Raw genomic sequence first — 23,809 nt, 5'->3', positions numbered from 1 at the left:
AGATGATACGTATGAAACTTTAGATTAGTTTCGTATTGCGAAACTTAAATTGAGTTGGTATCGGATAGGAAGTCACGAACAACCCGTCCTGGTTTGGTAGAGTAACGTAGTCATGTGCCTCGGTCCATCATAAATGATTCCCATAATTCAAATTTAGGGCTCCAAAATAGTCCGACCAAGTAAACGATCGAACGGTAAACCCCTAACTTGGGCTGTCGATCTTCATTGTTGGTTTGGCTAGTGAATGAACGGGTTACCAATCAGGTTTACTTCGATTTAGACTTTAGATCAAGTATATGTTCGTAAGGTTTGGGTTGTATATATCTTTCGCACAAAAAGATGATCGATCTTCTTTCATGATGTCAACACTGATTGCAACTTGCACATATCTCAGAGCATTCCTAACTTGCTTTCCATCTGCCTCGTAGATCCTGAGTAGCTATTATACGATCCTACGGTTGACGTCGTGAAAGAAGGTGATTCATTCTTTTGCACAAAAGATACACCCCAACCACAGGCCTTCACCCTTAATCGCAATTACTTGGGCGTTAAATCTATTCTTGCTCACTCACGAGGGTTGTTTTTATTATATTATCATTTTTCAAGATATGATTGTTTTTAGACCAGCCATGTGGTAATAATTTAGAAAAAATAAACAGAAGAACCTTCTTTGAGAATAAAGTTACCAACGCTAGCTTTAGGTTCTATTACTTGCAGAGACATGGGAATTCAATGAAACAAGTGTTCTACGTATAATCTCTCGATTGAAAAATAGGGTTCGTTGATAAGCATCTATATTGAATAACTATTTAGAGGACAAGATCTAATAAATTGGCAAACTAACTTGTTGACGGCTTAACGAGCCATGAAGGGTTCGTAGAATTGCCAAATCACCTGCGATCACAATGCCCTCCAAATATGAGAGTGATTAGCTTAGATACACCAATATAGATTGCCACTTTTCCTCCTCAAATGACACCATATACAAGCAAACACGAGTCTTCATGAAAGCATGCGGAAGGTAATTTATATGACACACATACCACCAAACTTTTGATATACCTTTTCGACGTACCATTTTAGTTATAATATATTAAGGAGAACCAGAGGATGGCTTACTCCAGCCAATGTTCTTTCATTTGAATTATGATTGATGGTACCTTTCAACCCAGCTTCAAACTAAACCATCATGTCACCAGTGGTGCATGATAAATGATCCAGGGATGTGATAGCTTGGAACCGAAAAAGGTCTTCTTGCTAATTCTTTAAGGTAACCAGCCTATCTGAAATAAGGAAGGCATAAGTAGCAGCACTTCTACGTCCCTCACAAGTGGACCGGTTTAAATTTATTAAAGCTGATCGAAGAGATGACGTTAGTGAGAGATGTTTGATATTCTTTTAGCCTAAATAACCACCATTCTATATTCAATCATGTTAACATAATTTTATAAATCACGTAACAAACTATATCAATTCATAATATTTTTTTTTTTGTTAGTATGATTCTATATCAGTTTATATTATTTTTTTTATATGGAGCTTATACATGAGTATATATAATCCTAAGATATATTGAATATGATGGAATAGAGAAATAAAATTATTTTTCTCTTTCTTTTTTCTCTTTTTTTACAAATATTTTAATATCGTATCAGAGCCATTGATTATCTAATTTGTTGCCATCATCTCTGTTGCCTTTGCTATAGCCGTCGTCACCATGTCTAAAAGCTTCGAAGATCTCTATTGCCGATTTATTGATTTTTATTTTCTGGTAAATCAACACCCGAAGATCCCCTATTTTTTGGTGGATTTGAAGATTCTATGTTTCTCTGTAGATTCTCTATTTACTAGTGAATCAACATTCAAAAATTCCATATTCTTTAGTAGATCTGTATATCCTCTATTTTCGGTAGATTAACATTTGAAGATCATTTATTTTCTAATAGATCCGTAGCTTCTCTCCACCACTTTTCTTTTCAGTTTTAGATCTTCAGTCATCTTTCCTCACCGTTGCTCAATCCCTTTCTTTCCATCTCCAATTTTATTTGCTGCCTCTGGTTTCTTTACCATCCAATTCGAGGTCTCTTGCTCCTCTTCCATAGTGCCTCTATCTACAAGGATCGCCAACCTTTGGTTACCTTCTCTTTGAGCTCTGCCCTCATTGTAATTGACATCTTTTACGTGTATTCTCAATAAGTCAATAGTCACATCGGTATATATGTCAGCTGGTCATGTCAGTCAGACACATCGACATTATACCAGTTTGCTATGTTAGTCAGTTATGTCAATGGATACATTAGTCTACCATATTAGTTAATTACATCAGCATTGTCAAACACATCAGTTTACTGCATTAGTTTTCTTATCTACCGCATTAGTTTCTAAGCTGCTATGTCAGCTTCTGTTTTACCGTATTAAATTTTGTATTGTCGCATTAACTTAACATATTATTCTGCCATATCGATTTTTGAGTTGTTGTGTCCACTCCTAATATGTTATATCAGCTTCTGAGTTATTATTACAGCTTGTGTTCTGTCAATCAAGCTCTATGCTGCTATATCAACTCTTGAATTACCATCATATCAACCTCTGAGCTGCTATGTTCGCTCCAGTCTATTATATTAGCTTCTGAGTTGTTACTTTAGCTCTTGATCTAGTACGCCGAATTTTTGAATACATTTGTGATCTAGTTTCCAAACTCAAGCTGGCACCTATAGTACCATCTTAAGTTTGAGGAAGATGTTAATTTAATTTTAGGGATCACGCAACAACTTGTTTTATATCAACCTATATTATTTTTTCTTATATGAAGTCTATTCACGAATATATATAACCCTTGAGATGTACCGAATGTGATGGAACAGAAAAATAAAATTATTTTTCTCTCTCTCTCTCTCTCTCTTTCTCTTGTTTTTTTCTTATTCAAAAGAAAAACCAACCAACCTATTATTTGGATTACCATGCTATCATCCAACTTGCTTCCCTAGTTCTAAGAACTCAGCCCTTCCACGCTCTTCTTTTGTCATTAGGACTTTCCCATACCGGTGTAATAATTGGTCATCTAGGATGAAGCTCTTATTGGCGATATTAACCATAAATGCCTTGTGGGCATGCTATCTCAAAATTTATTATAAATAAAATATGATGTTCTCATTATTATCGTTATTGTTATTATTGCTGTCCTTTCACATTCAAATAGTTGGATCCGCCATATATAAATAAAAGAGAAGCTATGTGGCAAGAATTTTAAAGAAATGAGATATTAATAGAAAATTTATCTTTTGTAGAGTTTGCAAGAATTCCTAGATCATTTTTCTCCACTTTCTAGTAGGGTTTGGCTTTGATTTTCAATTATTGGTATGATCGGTACCACTCAACTTTTTTGTTAGGGTTAAGCCAACTTTGAGATTCATGTTTATGGAATATGATGCCTAAAAATTTATATAATGGTGAGTAACGTTCCAGCCACAATTCTTGAGATGGATTATACTTTGCACCCTAGTTTTCGCTGCACAGTAGATTTAACTACCACATATTCTACATTCTACCAATCTTCAAAAAATTCATCATAGCAATTAATAGTCACCTGGATTATAATATTTAATATTAAAATAATACTATTATGATTGTATATTAATTACTATTACACCAAAAAAAAAATTTAATATCATTTTTTATCAAACAATTTATTTTTTAGCTAGTTCAAATATTTAAGTGTTAAATGTAACATCTGTTACAGATAGTCGATGCAAATATTAAATAATAAATATTATTCTTGTTAAATTATATACAAGCTATTGTAATAAAAAAAGGGACAGATAACATATTTTTAAATATCCGATTAATAAATATGGCAGCTGACTTTCCCAGTTTCCCCAAAACTCTGATACTGATGGTCACAAGATATATAATGTTTTTTATTTTTGTGGAACTAAGTGGGCGGCGTTGCTGTGGTTTGTATTTTTTTTTTTTTTTTTAGTATATCGGCAGCTCATACTAGTCTCGCATGAATATTGCCTATAAAATTAAAAACCAAAATATTTCAAAAAAAAATGGAGGAACAAATATATTTGGGTTCAGAAAATTTTTTTAAAATGATGTACAGTTAAAAAGATGATCCAGCCAACAATTTTATTTGTTTTTGGAAATACATGTATGGTTTGAAAGATATTGCACACCTGTAATAAGCGCCGGACGCCCTTTAAGATCGGATGGTCGGGTACAACCTCCCCAGTAGAATTCTCTCGAGTCTCGACCATGTCCACTAAGTCCCCTCTAGAACGGGCAAGGACTTTGCCTCCAATTTCTTAACGGGTTGACGATGACCGAGGAATGTAGGTATAAATAAGAAAGGGGAGGGAATTAAAGAGAGGAAACCGGACAACTTCCCTCCTTTCTTTCTTCCGTACAATCCCTGCGAAGAAAAAAGGCCCTTTTGTTCTGTCCCAAGAACAGAGCTTTCACTCCTTTTGCCGTGTTTAAATCCGAAACTTTTGTAGGGTTAGGAAACGGAGAGGCGGAGAGACGGCGGAGATGAGGCACTTGGTGGAGGTGGAGAAGGGACTGGAGGGCGGCGACGGCGAGCCTTCCGTCGGCCCGGCATACCGGAGCGTCTTCGCCAAGGACGGTTTCCCACCGCCCATCCCCGGCTTGGAGAGCTGTTGGGACGTTTTCCGGTTTGTTTCTTCGAATCTGTGTCTTCTTTCCATACCTCCACTACCATTATTCTGTTAGACGGTGGAAGTCCATCCATCGTTTCTCTTTCCGTTTCTTGCTCCTGTTCTTGGTTTCTTGGGTCTGCTGTGGGGACTTCTTGATCCTGATGGATGGTCCAGATCGTTTTCAGACATGCAATTTTTCAACAGAGGCGAGCTTTACTTCTTTAATTTTCTTTAATTTTTGAAGTTTAGTTATCTTGACATCTTTATTTGTCTTTTTCTTTAAAAAAAATTACTAAATCTTGATTCGGTGTTTCTGTTTGAAGTTACTCAAGACAATATGATAAAGGACCAAAGGTAGCCTTCAAATTCTTCTTGGTCGTGATGGCTATCGGCGTAAACATGTCTATTTTTATGGTTCAGCATGTCAGCGGAGAAAAATCTCAAGAACCGAATGTTGGCCGTCGGGAGATGTAGATGGGATGGTTAGTCATCTTACCATTAGTGCCAGTGGACATGGTTTCTTGATATCGATTTTGTTCACTCTTCTTTCGTTCTTTCCTTTTCTGATGCAGCCGGGTGAATATGTTTGGTTGAATTACAAAGAAGTATATGACATCGTGTTGAAAGTTGAGGCTTCCATCCACAGTTGTGGAGTTGAGAAGGTAAAGCTTTATTTCTTTAAAAATATTGAGGACTATCTCTGATGTTTTTGTTTGTTTTGTTTTCAACTGATGATACTATTTTTCTCAAGTCATCTTGATTGTATACGAGATAGGGTTTCAACATCCTAGCAACTGTACTGGTGCTGATTTCCTGTCAGAACAGTATGGCAGTACGGATTGCAGCATCCTGATGGTTTTTGAATCCATGCTAAAGATTAAGGTAAACATACGCTGATCAACTTTTTGCCTCACTAGGTTAATCTGGTTGGGCATTACTCTTAATCATCTTTCCCTTTATATCAAAATTAAGCATTGACTAAGCATGTTCGTACTTGGATAAATTAGGGTACATATTATATACTTAGCTTAATGGATAAACATTGATGTAAATATTTTAACATCTGATGTCAGGCTATGTGTCTAGTTTCATGGTTTACTCTTCTGTGGATCTATATATTTAGTGCATTATTCTTAACCTGGTTCTGTTTTACTTCAGGGGACATGGCCAATGGCAACCAGATGGAAGCATCAAAATTATTGATAGGAAGAAAAATATTTTCAAACTTTCTCAAGGAGAGTACGTTGCAGTTGAAAATCTGGAGAACATCTATAGTCTTATTCCTGATATAGATTCGGTATGTCTTGCGAACAATATCTTGTAGAAGAACCTATGTTTGATATTTCCTGTTTTCTGCGACATGTTATTGCTTCAGATTTTTTTTTTTCAAAAAAAGATATATCTTCTGCATTTTTTTTCGATATATAGAGTGCCTATATAGACATGCCACAGATTGTTCAGGGTATAGTGTAAGGGATGTTTTCGGAAAAATTCTACCATTTTCACTTCACAAGGAACATGATTTTCATATTTCTTTATTTCATTTATCTAGTAAACTCCTCATATCCGGAAGAAAAAAGATAGAGGCAGTGCCAGTAAATGTGGATGTTGTTATTTAGTTGGAATTTTGCTTCTAGAATATTTTGCAATCATTGCATGCAATGGATTTTTAGAAGAAATTTTTGTATAAGATTTATAAAAGAACTGCTAATTTTGTTTGGTCATGGAGTGAGGTTTTGAAAGATGGTACAGGCACTAACCATGGGAACAAATAATGAGAATGTATAAGATAGATATTGGATCAGTAAGGATGGTAAAGGCAATGAATATTTAGCAAGTGCAATTCGCTTGTTAGAATTGTGGGTTGGAAGGGAAAAAGAGGTTCTCAGTGTTCTTTCGGCCTTTTCAGTTCATCTATGAAATTCATTATTCATGAAATACAATTTTGCATGTTTGTTAAGAAAGGAAAACATGTTTATGATATAGGCTTCAAATCATGTAAGCAGGCCATATTTTTGGAATATGACATAGTACTTTCTGTTTATATTTAATACAAATATTGAGCATGTGCAAGGCACAAGCCAATGAAATGGTGGAACCTGACTTCTTTTTCCTTATAAGTGCTTTTGGTTTAATAAATTGACTACAGTGATAGCAAAATAGACTTTGCCAATGTCTTTCTCCGAAGGTTGGTAATTCCTACTAAGTATAGCTATCAATAAAAGGGTAGTTTCAAGTGTTTTTGTCAAGTAGGTAAGCTTCTCAGCTGGTGCATGACAAAGGCATTCCTAAGGCATTCTGGTTATATATAGGAGAAATGGCTGCATTAGAAGAAAACTAAGACATCCATTACTATGAGGTAAAGAAATTAGATAATTGTTGAAAATGGCAGTGAATTGCCAAAAGATACCAGAGGGGACTTTGAGATATTGAGAAATTTGATTTTGGCATTTACCTGGAAATGCAGTTGGGAGAGGGGAAATAAATTGAATCATTTAGCAAGGAAAGATTTAAAAATGCTTGCTTTGATATGTGTAGGTTGTAAAAATTTTTCTAAAGATCCAGATCCCGGATAAATCTTATTTTCCATTATGGCTATCATTATTATTCTGCTATAGATTATAACAAGTAGAAACATTCAACAACATTTTCTTTATGCCCAGGTTTTCTGTTTTTGGTTGTTTATGTTTCATGTAGTCTTTTTTTTTTTTTGCTGAAAATGTTTCATGTAGTCTTTGATGCATGGCTACCTACAAAGAAAGAAAGAAAAATAGACCCCTCGTGATGTTTTGCAAGGCCCATATTAAAGATCCATTCACAATTTTAGTGTATTTTATTAAGTTATTATTTTCCTCTAATCTTAAAAGCCAGCTTCTGCATCTTTGGCTGCAAAATGCTACTTAATTTTAAAAATGCTGCTTGATGGTGCAAGCAAAGCTGGCAATTAATTGCTATATGGGCTCAATGTGCATGGGGCCACTGAGTTGTGGAATGATAATAAATGATGATGACTTAATATATTGACGTGTTTAGCATGTAGCAATTACAATAGCAGATTATGATTGCACAAGTAGTAAATTAAAATCATAATTTCAATAGGTAATGTAAATCTTCAGAACTAGTTCTGTTATTTATATTTCCTTAGCCAGCTTCCTTATTATGAATCCTTTATCTCTTTGAGTAATTGAGATGATTCTGTTCCAGATATGGATATATGGGAATAGCTTCGAGTCTTTCCTTGTTGCCATTGTAAATCCCAACAAACAGGCTCTTGAGCATTGGGCTGAAGAGAATGAGATAAGTGGAGATTATCCTGCCCTGTGTGAGAACCCCAGAGAAAAAGAATATATCCGTGGCGAGCTTTCAAAGATTGCAAAAGCAAAGAAGGTCAAACTTCATAACGGCATCTAGCTGTTTATTTTCTTTATTTTTATCAGTTAAAAGCCGTTCTCATTTGCTGGCTAAATGGCTTTCAAGCTCCTGGAACTTGACCTGTATTGTTTCTTATCTATGTTCTGACAGTTGAAAGGTTTTGAGTTCATAAAAGCTGTTCACCTTGACCCAGTACCATTTGACATCGAGCACGATTTGCTGACCCCAAAGTACTCAAAGAAGCGGCCACAATTGCTCAAGCACTACCAGGTTAGTTATCCTGTCTTCTCTTTGAACTGTAAGAACTCCATGACTCATAGAAAGAGGCATGTGTCCATATCCCTATTGTGTGCAATTTTTTGCTTCCTCAGTGATGGTTTTACAGCAATCTGATTCTGTTAAACTATTCATGGTTCTTCCAAAACAAAAGAAACCTTTTTTTTTTTCTTGAGACAGAGAGAAAGGGAGGGGAACATACCCACACTATAATTCCCCAGGTTCATATTTTTGGGATGCACTATCCAAGAATCGAACTCGGAACCTCTGGGTGCTAAGCAAAAGGGTGTGACCCTTGTTGCAAGCGCTGATTAACGAGAAGTGTTGTGTTGTTCATTCCTTACATTTTATTTCATAAAACACATCTTTTTAACTGTGCCAAGATATACTTGATCTAAATGCCTGACATTCTAATATATTAATGTACGTTCAGAGTATCATCAACGGGCTATACAAAAGCACCAAGTGATCAAGTGATTTTGCAAGTGCAGCTGATGTACAAACTGTTATTTTTATTCATCCCTTTTCCGATGTGCTGCTGTTGTTAGTCATAAATAACAGATAGCCGTCAATGGGGCAAGCTATCAACCATATGGAGAGGAGAGGGAGACCTAGCCTATATATAGGAAACATAGAGGAGCCTTTCCATTAAAGGCTCCAAAATCCTAATTGGGTTTTCTGGCCTACATACCAAAATTACCACAATAAATAGGACTCAATTCTATACATTCAAGGTGCACCAAAGCCCATAAAACAAAATGATCACACATCATATTGGGCTTAACCATAGTACCATTCTGAGCCATATGTCTAACCCGTTTTATAAAACAAAAATACACAATCAGTGTAAGCCCATATTTTGAAATTATTCTAATAGTTGTATCTAATCAAACAGTTGCTGCTGCTGCTTCTATTTATGGATGTACATATTAATGCATGTACAACGTAACCATGTATATCCATGTGACATAATATGGGTGCTTGAACTGAATCTATCAATATTGCGTGTTTTAAGTTGGTATGCACATTGTTAATTTAATGCAACTGTTTTGATGAGTAAAAAAATGAAATCCAATTGGTCGCTGCTCTTTAAATATTCATCTTCATATGGTATTTCTACATTGTCAGCTGGCCATACATGGAAAGAACAACTGATTGACATGTAATGTAATTATGAATTAAGGACCAAAGACACTTGCCATGCACATTATAGAGATATAAATGTCAATGGGATTGAAGAGATCATCTTTAATTGAAGGGAATAGTAGATTGTCAAAGTAACCATTATGGGTAGATCATAAGTATAGCAGATAAGAATCATGAGTTAGGTCTCTTCTGCATTGACTTTCTTTTGTCAGTACTCGGACTGTTTCATTATTTGCCCATATGTTTACTTGCTACATTGCTCCTACTGATGATACAAGCAATGGCTCATACCCAACAAAAGTCGTGGATTCGGCTTGTAACAATGTCTACTTCAGTAATTCTATCTCAGTGGCTTGTAGCAATTGTTTACTTGAGTAACTTTAGTAATTAATTAAAGAAAATGCCTGGGACACCCACTTTGTGGCTAAGGCATTACAATTAATTGGACTACCACCATTTTCTCCAATTTTTTAAGAAAAGATGACTGCCATATCTAATTAGCCTTACTGTATGTGGAGACATTTTTTTGCCATACATAAATAATGTTGACAACAATCAACTATCAGCCTGTCGTATAGAAATCCTCACCATTCGCATCTCAGCATGTAGCGTTCTCACATGTCTGACTTAATGGACAGCATTCTTGATAGCTGGCTTCTAATTATTTATAACCTAGCTCCAAAGCATTATGCCAACCCTTTAGTACCCTGGTAATTGCCCCTTTTTGTGTTCTTGATCCATGACTTTGAGCTGAAATGGCTACTTTTCGTCATAGAACAAGCAGCAGCAGCAGCAGCAGCACCATGGCTAATCTATAAAATGAAAGTTTGAACAATTATATAATAATGATATTATTTCTAAAACTACTGACTCTGTGAGTCCATGTTACCTTCATATGGACAATTTTCAGTTTGTGGGCTTTCTTCCACCATGTACATATGGAGATTTATATGCTTTTCTTTTATCTTAGCTAATGTAACTCTATCTATCTAGCTTGGGTTGGCAAAAATTAGTTGTTGGGCTATTATCATTGTGATAAGGGCTTATGAATTTCTGGCAAGGTAAATCGGAGTCATTAATTGGTCACGTTGGTCTCAGATTGGCCCACGATTTGGAACCGGGCTTGTCCCAAAACAGGACTTCCCAATTGGCAAGGCCCAGCTAATGTTGTCTTTTACGACTGGATGATGGTCACAAATGCATGTTCTACGTGTCGATGTATGAGTCCAACAATGTGATGATTTGACAGGTAAAATGGACTTCTTATCCAGCTGCATCCAACGCACCCAAATTAAACGCCAAACTCGACTCTTGTTATCAGTCTTCTGCGCCACGCCGCTTCTTCCGATGGTCCCACTCGCGTCTTGGTGTATTCCAGTTTTTGGAGAACAATGGTTGTGATTTCCATGCAACGCTCCCGTCATCACGTGCCATCGATAACGTCACTACTTGTACTAAAAACACTGCCGTTGGTCCAACTCCAACTCCAACTCCACGGAGGAAAGACAGAGGCAGGCCGCTACGAGACGAGGGGAAGAAGGTCAGAATCCCAGAGTGGGAGAAAGTCCCAACGCCTCCAACAGCTCCCCTGCTTTTCTTAACAACGGCGTTGGCCAACAACAAGGAGAAGAGCGGTTAACCAACCCATCGATGAGTCTTTCTCCGCCGCCCCTGTGCTTAAAACCCGGGACTTCCCTCTTGTCTCTCTGAGTTGGTTTTAGGAATTCGGCGTGGAGAGGCGGAGAGGGGGTGTGTTCAAGATGAAGCACGTGGTGGAGGTGGAGAAGGGGCGGGAGGGCGGCGACGGCAGGCCGTCCGTCGGCCCCGCCTATCGGAGCGTCTTCGCCAAGGATGGCTTCCCCCAGCCCGTCCCCGGCTTGGAGAGCTGTTGGGATGTTTTCCGGTGGGTTTCCTCTCCTCTTCTACCGTTGTTTCCGTTCTTTTTGAGATAAGAACCGGTGCTTTCTTCTTCTCCTCTCTCTCTCGCGCGCTTATGTTTTCTTTGTTCCGTGCTCTCTGTTTCGAGATTCAGCTGTCTTAGATGATTTCTTTTTTCTCTGTTTTGGGAAAATATGGGTGAAATTAATCGGGACTAGAACAAACGGATTAGGATTTTAGCTACATTGTTTCTTTTCTTTTCTTTTTTTAAAACCCCTTTTCTTAGTATATGGCGTTATTTGTTATTAGTGTTGACCTGTTTGTAGTTGTGGTTCAGCATGTCTGTGGAGAAGAATCCCAAGAATCGAATGCTTGGCAGTCGAGAGTTTGTTGATGGGAAGGTTAGTCCTCGTTACTCTTTATCATAAATACCACCTATATATCATTTCTTGATGTTGGATTTTTTTTTCACCTTTTTTTTGTCCCTTTTTGTGGTTGGCAGGCGGGTGAATATATCTGGTGGAGTTACGAAGAAGTATATAACACTGTGATGAAAGTTGGGGCTTCCATTCGCCATTGTGGAGTAGAGCAGGTAACTTTTTTTTTTGGTTCTAAAAAAATATTTGTTATAATATTTTTAGCATGCTGTTCTAAGATTGATGATTAGATACATGTCTCGGATCACTACTAGCAATGAGTAGGAAAAACTTCTCAATATACAAAGAGATGTACGTATTGCTACGTTGAGGATCCTAAAATATAAGCATCTGATCCTTCCAGCTGGAACTTTCCGTTTAATTTAGAACTCTACTGCCATTTATTTCGCCTTCCAAGCTTGTTTCAAAGCTTATTAGAAATCTACCATCATTTGTTTCTCCTTCCAAGCTTGTTATAAATCCTTTAGGACATGAGTAGCAAAACATCTATAACGGATAAAATAATAAAGGAACAAGAAGTGAGGGAAGTGTTAGGTCTCGGAACACCTGTCTCTACCGGATATCACAGCAATGTAGCAGAAGATTTCTCAGCAGAAACAGAGGTTCAGACACAATTTTGAACTTGTGAAATGTCAGGCTGAAATTTGTGGAAACTGTTGTACCAAGATAGGACTTTTGTGTATGTCTCTATGGGATTGACAAACTGCAAGAGGAGAAAAAACAAGTAATAAAATAGGCACATAAGTTTTACGTGGAAAATCCTGAACAGGGAAAAACCACGGGGCGACAAAAATAATCCACTAAACAATGGGGGTTACAGGTCCATCTTTTAGGCTGCTAAATCCTAACGAGGATCACCACTCATGTGTACAACCCATACATGGTTTCATCCACATGCCAAGGAGCGGGAGGATCGCAAGAGAAAATACAGAGATCAAAACTGGTACCAAGTAAGAGGATGTGATACCGCATGCCAAATCTTGAGCCTGTGTCGCATGCCAAGGATGAGATTTGGAGCTGAGATCGGATCACCCAAGATGATGTTTTTCCCTCTCTCCCCTTCCTTCTCTCTCTTCTCAGTAGGAAATATTCTTATTAAAGTATAAAAATATTGTGAAACTCAGACTTAATTATTATAGTTGATTGTTCCAGGGTGGTCGTTGTGGTATCTATGGAGTCAACTGTCCTGAGTGGGTCATCACTATGGAGGTATTATGCTTTTATTTACTTGGTGATTGTTGTTTTAAAACAAATATTGTTACTATTGATTCCTGAGAATTTCAATTACCATTATCAAATAAGAGGCTTTAAAAGTATTTTTGCACTTTATGGACAAATTTTGTTCTCATGGTGTCCTGATCTTTTGACATTGACAGTCAAGCATTCTCTGCATAATATTTTTCATGCAAGTTTTAGATGAAAACAAAAATATTGCATTGGTGCATGTTGCATTTTATTCTTGTTTATCTGATGAATTTTGTATGACTTGTGCAGGCTTGCAATGCTCATGGAATTTACTGTGTTCCCCTGTATGATACCCTTGGTATGTAGTTATATTATTCTTTATGGCATTTTAAATGCGTTCACTTAGTTTTGATAACCACAACCATGGTGGGAGTCTCTCTTTAATGTTGCTTCTCCTAAAGTTGGTGCTGACTTCAATCTATCATTTTGATACAAGGGAGTTGAAGTAAAAGCTGTATGTCATTTGAAGTGGGGCATGCTGCTTTTTCTTTTTCCCTTTGTTTAGTTTCTCTTTCTTGAGTTTCCTTCACCCTTTCTCATTGTGGGGGTTCAGATCTCATTATTCCTTCTTCTGCCGATTTCAAAGAAGAAAGTCCTCCCATATTCTGACATAGACTCTGTCAGCATATTCCAATCTGTCTCAAGAAGGAAGCAGCCTGATGCTTGCGAGCAGCTAATGTGCTTATGATTCATTCAGATCCTTAGCTATGAGCTTTGATGCAATTTAATTGGAAAATTCAATTTCTTTCAACCTTGTTCTGATAAATGCTGAGTATTATGATTCAACTCTATCTGTTATTTCTTTATCTTGACTTAGGCCCTGGCGCAGTAGAATTCATTATATGTCATGCAGAAGTTCAGATTGTTTTTGTTGAAGAAAAAAAGATTATGGAGGTATACTATCCTTTTCACATGCCTGTGAACAAATGCGTTACTTTGTTTACTTATTTTGTAATTTTTTTAGTAAAATATTTTAGAAAGTCTTGGAAATATTTCAGTAGCTCCAAGAACAGTTTTTGAAAGTGAAATGCCTGAGAATGTCATAAAATGTCTATGTTGTGTCATTAATATCAGTTTATTAATATATCTTTTAAGTTCCCAACCTGTAATGCCATTCAGTACTTTTCTCTTCTTTCTGTAACCATGTCCTGATGTGAGCATCCGCAGTTTTTTGAAGTTCTTTTTCTTCTTGAGAATGTCAAACCATGATTTGAGCCTATATTAATCATGGGTCGGTATAGCATGCACTGCAAAACAGGCCCATATCTACTCATGGTTTGGCCACTATGGAATATCTACATCAAAATTGGTTGCTGTGTGGTCAGTAGAGGGTGGTACGGGCAGTAGCTTCTGGTTCTGTGCTGCAGTTTTTGCATCCTTTGTACTCCAATATGTTTTCATGATTTCTTTCTTGTACACCACTATTCGTAGCTACCTAACATCACATTTAATTTTTATATCTAAAATCTTTTTACATTTAAAGTGTAGGTCATTCTGGTATATTGTTATTTCTTCATGGTTTACGGTTATTTCTTAGTCTTGTAAATACCAATATCAGTTCTATTTTAATAATCTATATTTCATTATTGATTGATGATAAGCTGGGTTTGCATATGGACAACCACATTATAGTTAAGATCAATCAAAAAGAAGATATGGGAATTAATTTAAAAGTTTAGAGATGTTTAAAAAAAAACTAATTCGAACCAATTGTTCTGACAACTTTATAAAAGACTATGTTATATGAATTTTTTTCCAACCTCTTCTGTTTCATGATCTGAAATTGGTTTCCACATTATTGCCATGACATCATTGTCCTGGACTGTCATTGTTTTGAGTAGGGAAAGAAAGGGTTGCAAGCCATAGCTTCAATTCTCATTTAATCTAGCTGTCTTCCAGCACAAATGGAAAATCCATGCCTAAGACTATTTAACATGCTGAGTTTCATATCTTTGTCATTTAAATGCTCATATCCAGCTCCAAGAATCCATGTCAGATACATATCTAAATCAGATATGTGTTAGACAGTTGGATACTTACCTTTTTTTGATCACAGCTTTGATAGACTCTTCCAACAATGAATTCAACGCAATAAATAATGTTAAAAATGAGTTTTTGTTCTTTATGGAGATTGGTAAAGAATGTAGCTACTAAAGTAACCTCACAAAATGTCAATTTTCTTAATATCCTTAAGCTTATTGGGAAATTTGAATGAGATGCATGGGTATTGGAAGACCTTAACAAATGATATTGTTTAATGTTTGGTTGTTTTCTTTTATTATAATATTTACACATGTACTTGTTTATTCAAATATTTTTTCCAGATATCTTTGTGTTTTTTTTTTAATCTTTCCAAGTCAAACTCTTGGACAAATATCCAAATCTGATTCTCATGCTAGTGTCCATGCAACACTGGTTAAAATTCTGAGCATGTTCTTTTCACAAGTAATGCATTAGCTCTTTGATGTTGTGGTTAGGTGCTAGGGTAGCGAGACTGCTAAGTTGTTGTTCAAGCAACTCTTGAGTTTTCCTTAATTTATAGAATCTTATTTAGTTTCAAGATTTTTATTTTCCTGATTTTCCTCATTTTTAACCAGATTAAAAAAAATTCCACATTTTAGCAGTAGATGTGTGAAGGCCAAAGTGATGCTTTTCAAGGTTGCTCTTGTGGGTTGTTATACATGTTCATGCTTATCTCCCTTATTTTATTTTAAGGCAGCGAAAAATGTAAGTTAGCTGTTATTGCATTTAATTAGGAAAATTATTTTCAGATTGTTTATTATCAATCACGACAATATTAGTTTTATATTGAAATCTTTGCACACTACTAGAATTTACTGCATATAGTTTGATCAACTCTTTGTGAACTTTTGATCCTTTCAGCTGTTGAAAACTTTTCCCAATTCAACCAAGTTCCTGAAAAGTAAGTGTCATGAGTTTCCTTTTTTCTATTCCAGATCTGGTGCTTTTTGTGCACCATTTGTGTTATCTTGATAGTTCCATTTTGTTTACAGCACTTGTAAGTTTTGGGAAGGTCACTCCTAAGCAGCGAGAAGAGGTTGAAAATTTTGGTGTGGCAGTGTATTCTTGGGATGAATTTTTGCTTGTGGTATGTCTATTGCTTTAACTCCTGAGGTTTCTTGCATAAAATAATTTTTCACATTTAAAATAACTGGTGACAAATTTTGTCAACTTTCCCATGTTTGACTCCAATTAATGGCTCTAAATATTCTATTCATAGATAGGACTTGAAAACAATTGTTCAGAGCCGTGTAAAAATCAAATGGGACAATAATACAGCTACTCCTTTTGTTGGCTCCAAAAGTTTATTGAGTTGGTTTTTCATGCATATGCTTATTTTCTTCTTCTTTTCCATTTTAAATGGGATAAGTTGGTGCAAACATTTTTACAGCATTTCCAGGACCTACTTTAGTCCATCATGACTTTCATAGAAAAATCTCAAGTTGACTGCATTAGACATCTATTCATAAAACAAAGTTGATGAAAGCAAAATTGCAGTCATGGAAGTTATTCAGCCAAATGCAGTGAGTTGTTATTTCAGAACTGGTAAATTGCATGTGCAATACTGAACTGAGGATGCTGAGATAACATAGATGTACTAGAAATTGATTGCTGACTATGAAGGAAGAGAAAGAGTCTTGTAAGGACATACGGATAGTTCAGATTGCATGCTGTGGCCATGTTCTGTGCTACCTTGTGAAAATTGTGGAAAGTTTAATTCTTTTGGAAGATGATGTTAGCTAATCAGATGTGAAATGCAGAGTTTATCGGTGCCAACATCCTGGATAAAGGTGTCGAAGGAGTGACTGAGTTTTCCTCATGATGTTTCTTTTGAACATAGTTTGTTCTAATTTCTTAATAAAAGAAACTAGTTGACATTTTATCCAACGGAGTGGATAAGCTATAAAAGATATCAGAAATAAATAGATGTAAAAATAGAGGCGTCTTATAAGTGATGTGCAATGATGGAGAAATACTAACAATAATGCATCTCTCTGTCCATTGTTCTTTTTTGCATGCAAGTTAGCAGAAATGCACACAATTTTTTCACACTTTAGTAAATATGGTTTTTTAACTATTACCTGGAAGATACATTCTCACCTTATGCAATTTACCTTCAGGGAGAAAATCAACAATTTGATCTTCCAGTAAATAAAAAAACAGATATCTGTACAATAATGTACACCAGTGGAACAACTGGCGACCCTAAGGGTGTAATGATATCCAATGAAAGCATTATTACTCTTATTGCTGGTGTGGATCGGCTGCTTCATTGTGTAAATGAACAGGTAAGATCATATTTGTTATTTAGTATCTTACATTGCTCCATAGTAGATGCCTCAACAAAATGAAACCATAAAGCTTTATAACACAATTTTAGGTATTTACTGAATTGTTTACCTATCATAATTTACTCTACATCTCAAATTTACGTAACTTATTTTTTCCTTAATTTGTTATAGTTTCATGAGGATGATGTTTATCTATCATATCTGCCTTTGGCGCATATTTTTGATCGAGTGATTGAGGAGTTATTTATCTTTCAAGGGGCCTCAATAGGATTTTGGCGTGGGGTAAGCCAATCAACTAGAATTTATATTATCTGAATAAAAATCGTTACTGAATACTCAATTTTTCATCTTCAGGATATCAAATTGTTAGTTGAAGATATTGGGGTGCTAAAACCAACTGTCTTTTGTGCGGTTCCACGTGTACTGGATCGAATTTATTCAGGTAGTTTTTTACATGGAAATTTTAATGCATTGCTACCACAGCATGTACTAGGACACCTGCATGTAGTATTATAGCTGAATACTTGATATATTTTTAAATATGTCAACAATCTGCGAGAACTTGAAGGTATGCATAACCACTCCATTGTGTAGGTTTATTTCTTCAACCTTATCTCTGTTATCATTTTGGCCTGTGCAATACTAAAAATCGAGTTAAATGAATCCTCTTGAAGTAGGGGAAGAAAGAGTTGTAGTGATATACATGAGTGTGCAGTGTGGTCATACTGTGAAACTGCTGGATATTTGTAACACATAGTTGGATATAATTGCATTCGCAATAAAGCATCCTTGCTTTACGCCACATACAGCTCACTGAATCTTAATTTTCCATCTAAAGAATTTGATAACATTAACATGAGGATGCCATGATTTTTCTTATAAAAGCAGAAGCCTGATTCTTGCATATAAATCATAGTTCATACTATTCTTGTTTTTTTTTTTCCCTTTTTAACTAGTTTTTTGATCTTTGAGAATTCTTGTTTACCTTCAAGAGACTGCTGACAGAGAATTACCTCTTTAATTGTTCATGGGTACATTTTTCATGCATAATGAAACTATCTAACTTGACTTCTACTTATTCCAGGTCTGCAAGATAAGATTTTTTCAGGTGGTTTTCTGAAGCAAACTCTGTTTAATTTTGCTTATAAATAGTAAGTTTCATGATTCATTTATCTCTTGTTAAATCACTTCTTTTATCTGCTATTATTTTTTTTTAATTTTCATTTAAAATCGACAAGTTATGCTTCCTACATTTTGATGCTGACAGCTCTTTGGATTCCAAAAGCAGTATTATGTCATTAATCATTTATCTCCATCTTAGATGCACAAACTATGATTCTAGATTTTTCATATTGTTTACCTTTTCTTTCTTTCTTTTGCTTTTTAAAGTTTGCTAATTCGATTTACCTATTAAATAGTTGTATCAATGTTGTTGAATATATTTAACATGCGAGATGGAATTTTGCAGCAAACTACGTAACATGAATAGGGGAAGTAAACATGACGAGGCGTCTCCAATTTTAGATAAAATCGTTTTTAATAAGGTGGCTTGAGATTCTTGATAAAGATATTACTTGTATATTGTTGTTTTCAAACTAGTGGCCCTTAACTGTTTTTATATTGCTTTATGAATTTGGACCTCTTATGCACTTAGGTGAAACAAGGACTAGGTGGAAAGGTACGACTTATCTTGTCTGGAGCAGCTCCATTAGCTACCCATGTTGAAGCCTTTTTACGGGTGGTGACATGTGCCCATGTTGTACAAGGCTATGGTATGCAACTACATCCTCTGATAGACTGCATACTGCTTTCAATTAATTTGTTTACCTAAACTATAATGGACATTGCAAAAAAATGAAGTCCTTCATCAACTTATTGCGACTCCCTAAGCGGCTCATTGGTGTTTTTTGATAACCAGTTAAGGTATCATAAAAAGTTGTCATAATAAACTTTGCATGGAACTACCCTCCCTTTAATTTTTTTTTTTTTAAAAAAATGTTTTCCATCAGTATGATTCTGTTATATGAATATATGTACAAGGTCCTATTGTAGCTTCTATGAATTGGCAGTGAGAATTGTTCTATTTTATACCTAGTCTAGAGATTTTCTTTATTTTTGGTCTATCATAAATTGCTGATTGCATTTATTCTCGATTTAGGTCTGACGGAAAGTTGTGCGGGAACTTTTGTATCACTACCGAATGACATTGCAATGGTTGGAACAGTGGGCCCTCCAGTGCCAAATGTTGATGTGTGCCTTGAGTCTGTTCCTGAAATGGGATATGATGCCCTCTCCAGCATACCCCGTGGAGAAATTTGCATCAGAGGAAAAACCTTGTTCTCAGGATATTACAAAAGAGAAGACCTCACAAATGAAGTTATGATTGATGGGTGGTTTCATACAGGTTTGTCACATAAAATCCTGTCATCTATACATGCATGATGAAACAAGCATGCACTTTGGTGGTGTTTATGTGATATCTCTCTAGATTATGGTGAAAATTTGCTTATCACTTTTGGGCTTGGCTTGGTTAACCTTGTTGAATATGACTTTTTTTGCCTCATTTCTATTTGAATAAGCATTCACTTAGATCATGCATGATAAAGTTGCACGCCTGTTTGTTACTGTCGAAATCCTGTTGTCAGAACTTTAACTTCTGATGCTAATTCACATTCTACACATTTAATTTCATGTTTGGCACTTTTCAAAATTTCAACTTTTACTATTCTTGTGTTACATTTATTTTATTTTGAGGCCATTTTTTCACTAATGATGCTTACAGTTATTGTTGTATGCAGGGGATGTTGGAGAATGGCAACCAGATGGAAGCTTAAAAATTATTGACAGGAAGAAAAATATCTTTAAACTTTCTCAAGGAGAGTATGTTGCAGTTGAAAATCTGGAGAACATATATGGTCTTGTTCCTGATATAGACGCGGTATTCGATGTGAACAATTCTTTAAGAAATAATCAAGTTTATTATTTCAATTTATTTTGATATGATACTATGTTAGAATATATAGCTTAGTCTCCTTGTCTTCTTTTGGTTATTGATGATGTCCCTATAGAGTGCTCATGGTCTGACTGCCTTATCAAGGACATGGCATAAGGAATATGTTATTGGCAGGAAAAAATTATATCATTTATGATTGCTGCAACACAAGGTTACCCTTTGTTTTCCTTTCATTTAATTCATCTAAAGAACTCCTTAAAATCAGATACCACATTAAGATGTTTCTGATATCGGTTCCTGAAGTAAATCTGTGCTTCCACAGTATTTGGTGCATGCAATGAATTCTTAGAAAAAGCTTTCCTATAGACAAATGCACCTAACAATTTTGTCTGTTTGGGCATAAAATGAGGTCTTAAAGATGGTGCGTACATTAGAGCTGAGTGTAGCAAACATGAGAATGCAGAAATGGATGTATTGGATTAATAGGGACCGTTAAAGTAGTGACGATATAGCAAGTGGCATAAAGGCATGAAAATTGCACATAAATGACCTCTTATGAAATCTTTATGGATGGGAAGCTTATCATTATAAAATAACCTCTTTACGGATTCACATAACATAAATGCACTTTTTTGATGCATATACTTCTCTTTATCAGAGATAGGGAGAGGGAGGGGGCAGGGGAGCATGTATTGGTCAAAAGATTTCTACTGATGATCTTTCTTGTATGGGCCTTTTGAATTCATATATGCACTTCATTCCTTGTTAGATACAACCATGCATTTTTTAAGAAGGTTTCAAGTTTTAACGTTGCATGACTAAGGAATTTCTTGTTATATGTTGCACAAGTATTGAGCATATGCAGGAGAAGTGAGATGTCAGAATTTGAATTTATGATTTTCTTTTAAAAAATTATGCTGGATTGATAAATGCACTTGCTTTATCACAGCATAGACCTCACCAGGGTCTTCTCTAAATTATGTTCGGAAAGTGAAACTAGGCAGGTGTATCTATCCAAAAATGAAGTGTCGTGCATGTCTATAAGCACATAAGGTTCCTGTTGTGCTGCTAGGTTTCATGGATGGGCAATGGCCAGGACATTCTGGTTATATAGTTGACAATTGACATGGTTTTATTGATGGAAATATAGATGCCAAAGACATCAGATTAAAACTTAAATGATTGGTGAAGATGATATTCTCAGATTGTCATGTGCGAGAGAGACAAAAGGAGGTTTTTGATATATTGAGGGATTTGAATTTATGACGAAGAATTAAGAAAGAACCATATTTAAGTATTGAAGAATTTCTGTTATGTAGAGCCAGCTCCTAACAGTTGAGCTATTCTCGCTGTTATGTTTTCATTCCTGTTAAAGACTTTAACCAGACCCTCTAACAGGCTTTTCTGCTCAGATAATTTTATTTGTTTAACAATTGTTTGAACTTATACAGTAGAGCATGACTAAAGGGAAGAATGAAAAGGCCAGTCATTTTATTTTTGCAAGCCCTCTTATTGAAGATCTCTTCACAAGTTTATTTACTATTTATATATCATTTTTTCATAAGCATTAGAAGTGGGCTTCTGCATTTTGACTGCAAAGGCTGTCAAAGGTGGCAATAAAGTTGCTCTATAAACTGAACGCTGAAAGGTCTGCTACTCTGCTGGCTAGTAGAATGACGTTGTGATGTTGACTTGATCATTTTAACAGTTTAGCAACAAATAGTAAATTATAATTGCCCACGTTTACTGAATCAAAATAAATTTGAATAACTAGCATATTATCTACCTCATCATTTCGTTTTATGAGTTACTTTATATAATTGACCAACATAATCGACTTTGTTTCAGATATGGATATACGGGAATAGCTTTGAGTCCTTCCTTGTTGCCATTGTAAATCCGAATGAACTGGCTCTGGAGCGTTGGGCTAAAGAAAATGGTATAAGTGGAGATTTTGCTGCCATCTGTGAAAATCCCAAAACTAAAGAATCAATCCTTGGGGAACTCACAAAAATTGCAAAAGCAAAGAAAGTAAATTTTTGTAACTTATATTTGATTTGGTTTTGCAATCATCACCCAATAATTTGCCCTGTTTACTAGATAAATGATATTTTAGCTCCTGGAATTTGATGCTGAGTGCTGCTTTTTAATCTTCTGGCAGTTGAAAGGTTTTGAGTTCATTAAAGCTGTTCACCTTGACCCCATACCATTTGACATGGAACGTGATCTGCTTACCCCAACTTACAAGAAGAAGCGGCCCCAGTTGCTCAAGTACTACCAGGTTAGCCATCTTCTCTTCTCTTTGAACCTGATCTCCCTGGTTTGAGGAGCTTATTCCACTTGCTGATTACTTGTACAACAGTTCGGTCGTGTTAAACATCTTCCAGCTCTAAAAAAAAAAAGGAAAGGAGGAAAGAAGAAACCCTTAAACTGATCATTCCTCATATTCTTTTAATTGTTGCTAACATGGTAATTGTTCTTTTCAGACGGTCATTAATGGCCTGTACAAGAACACCAAGTGATCAACTAACTGATCAAACAGGAGGGACTGATGCATATGGCAAAGCATTGCTTCTCCCTTTTTGCTCCCTTGTTATATCTGATTAAGGGAACTGCTGCTGCTGCTTCTCTTTGGTGGTAGAGACTATTTTTTATCAATTTGTTTTATTAATATGCTTGAACCTATTTATTTCATACCCCCAAAACAGTTGTGTATAGTGAACCTGCAATACATGCTTGGATGAAAACACACACTCTCCTTTTGGATGTTTTTAAGCTTATGGGAACATTGGTAATATAAACTGTTCTTGTTGAACAACATATGATGAATTGCTGCAACTCAGAATTCATGTTCATCCTGTTGTTGGGTTATATTTCGTTCATTTAAGCTCTTTTGCTAGTATATTTGTATGTTGTACCTGTTATTTTGTTGATAATTAGCAATACCAAAGCCAAAACGTTTGGATCCTTGGGCACCAAAGTAGGAGTCACTTTCACCGTACAGAGTTCCGCTTTATGACCCGCAGCCTTGCAATTATAAGCTAGGCGTGAAGGAATTTTTCTAAGATTGCACGAGTTAGCCAAAAGGTAGCATAGCTTGCATGAAGAATCCATTTTTTTTGAACAAATAAGTTATAAACCTCAAAAGAAGAATCTTTAATATTAATATAATAGATTTGCAATTTCAAAAAAAATTAATTATTAATATTTTTTTATTATTTTATACAATACAGATTTTATTTTACTTAAAGCTCCGAACGAGATAGGTTCTATTAAGCACAACGCTTATCTTTCAGTACTGGTGATGTGTTTCTTTTTCGAGATTTGTTTGTGATTGTAGTAAGTATGTGCTGAGTGATCAATGAATCATTGTTCCTTGGGCTCAAAATATGCCACCAAATTTACCATCGAGAATGATGGACAGAATTGGGTTTAAGGGAAGCACGCACCTCCAACCCAAAATTAACTCCCCATGCAATTTTACTACATCATTTCTTATAATTTTTGTGCATCGTTTTGTCATGGCTT

At 35.7% G+C, this 23,809-nt stretch overlaps 1 protein-coding gene across 1 annotated transcript; it reads left to right on the top strand.

The window, feature by feature from the left end:
- The first annotated feature begins 4,369 nt into the window (after positions 1-4,369).
- Positions 4,370-23,101, top strand: LOC103702972 (long chain acyl-CoA synthetase 4-like). Its single transcript, XM_017841783.5, has 26 exons — positions 4,370-4,867; positions 4,985-5,143; positions 5,234-5,323; positions 5,413-5,543; positions 5,820-5,958; positions 7,866-8,048; positions 8,184-8,303; positions 10,705-11,358; positions 11,671-11,734; positions 11,836-11,925; positions 12,923-12,979; positions 13,265-13,313; positions 13,833-13,909; positions 15,899-15,938; positions 16,030-16,124; positions 17,158-17,325; positions 17,500-17,610; positions 17,683-17,770; positions 18,413-18,479; positions 18,797-18,872; positions 18,983-19,100; positions 19,487-19,732; positions 20,127-20,266; positions 22,130-22,312; positions 22,443-22,562; positions 22,768-23,101. The coding sequence occupies exons 8-26, from the start codon at positions 11,216-11,218 to the stop codon at positions 22,801-22,803; spliced, it is 1,968 nt and encodes a 655-aa protein (XP_017697272.4). The 5' UTR covers positions 4,370-4,867; positions 4,985-5,143; positions 5,234-5,323; positions 5,413-5,543; positions 5,820-5,958; positions 7,866-8,048; positions 8,184-8,303; positions 10,705-11,215; the 3' UTR covers positions 22,804-23,101.
- Positions 23,102-23,809: the final 708 nt, after the last annotated feature.

This window comes from Phoenix dactylifera, chromosome 5, assembly GCF_051530095.1.
Source record: "Phoenix dactylifera cultivar Ajwa chromosome 5, Ajwa_hap1_PhDact_Kaust_v1.1, whole genome shotgun sequence".
NCBI classification, from domain to species: Eukaryota; Viridiplantae; Streptophyta; class Magnoliopsida; order Arecales; family Arecaceae; genus Phoenix; species Phoenix dactylifera.
This window is presented reverse-complemented; position numbering and strand designations above follow the sequence as displayed.

What these genes read in the sequence shown, in the direction of transcription:
- LOC103702972 (XM_017841783.5), top strand. Translation starts at nt 11,216, where the DNA reads ATGAAGCACGTGGTGGAGGTGGAGAAGGGGCGGGAGGGCGGCGACGGC. An exon ending in GCCATTGTGGAGTAGAGCAG is followed by an intron (nt 11,926 to 12,922) that starts GTAACTTTTTTT and finishes TGATTGTTCCAG; the next exon opens with GGTGGTCGTTGTGGTATCTA. An exon ending in GGGATGAATTTTTGCTTGTG is followed by an intron (nt 16,125 to 17,157) that starts GTATGTCTATTG and finishes ATTTACCTTCAG; the next exon opens with GGAGAAAATCAACAATTTGA.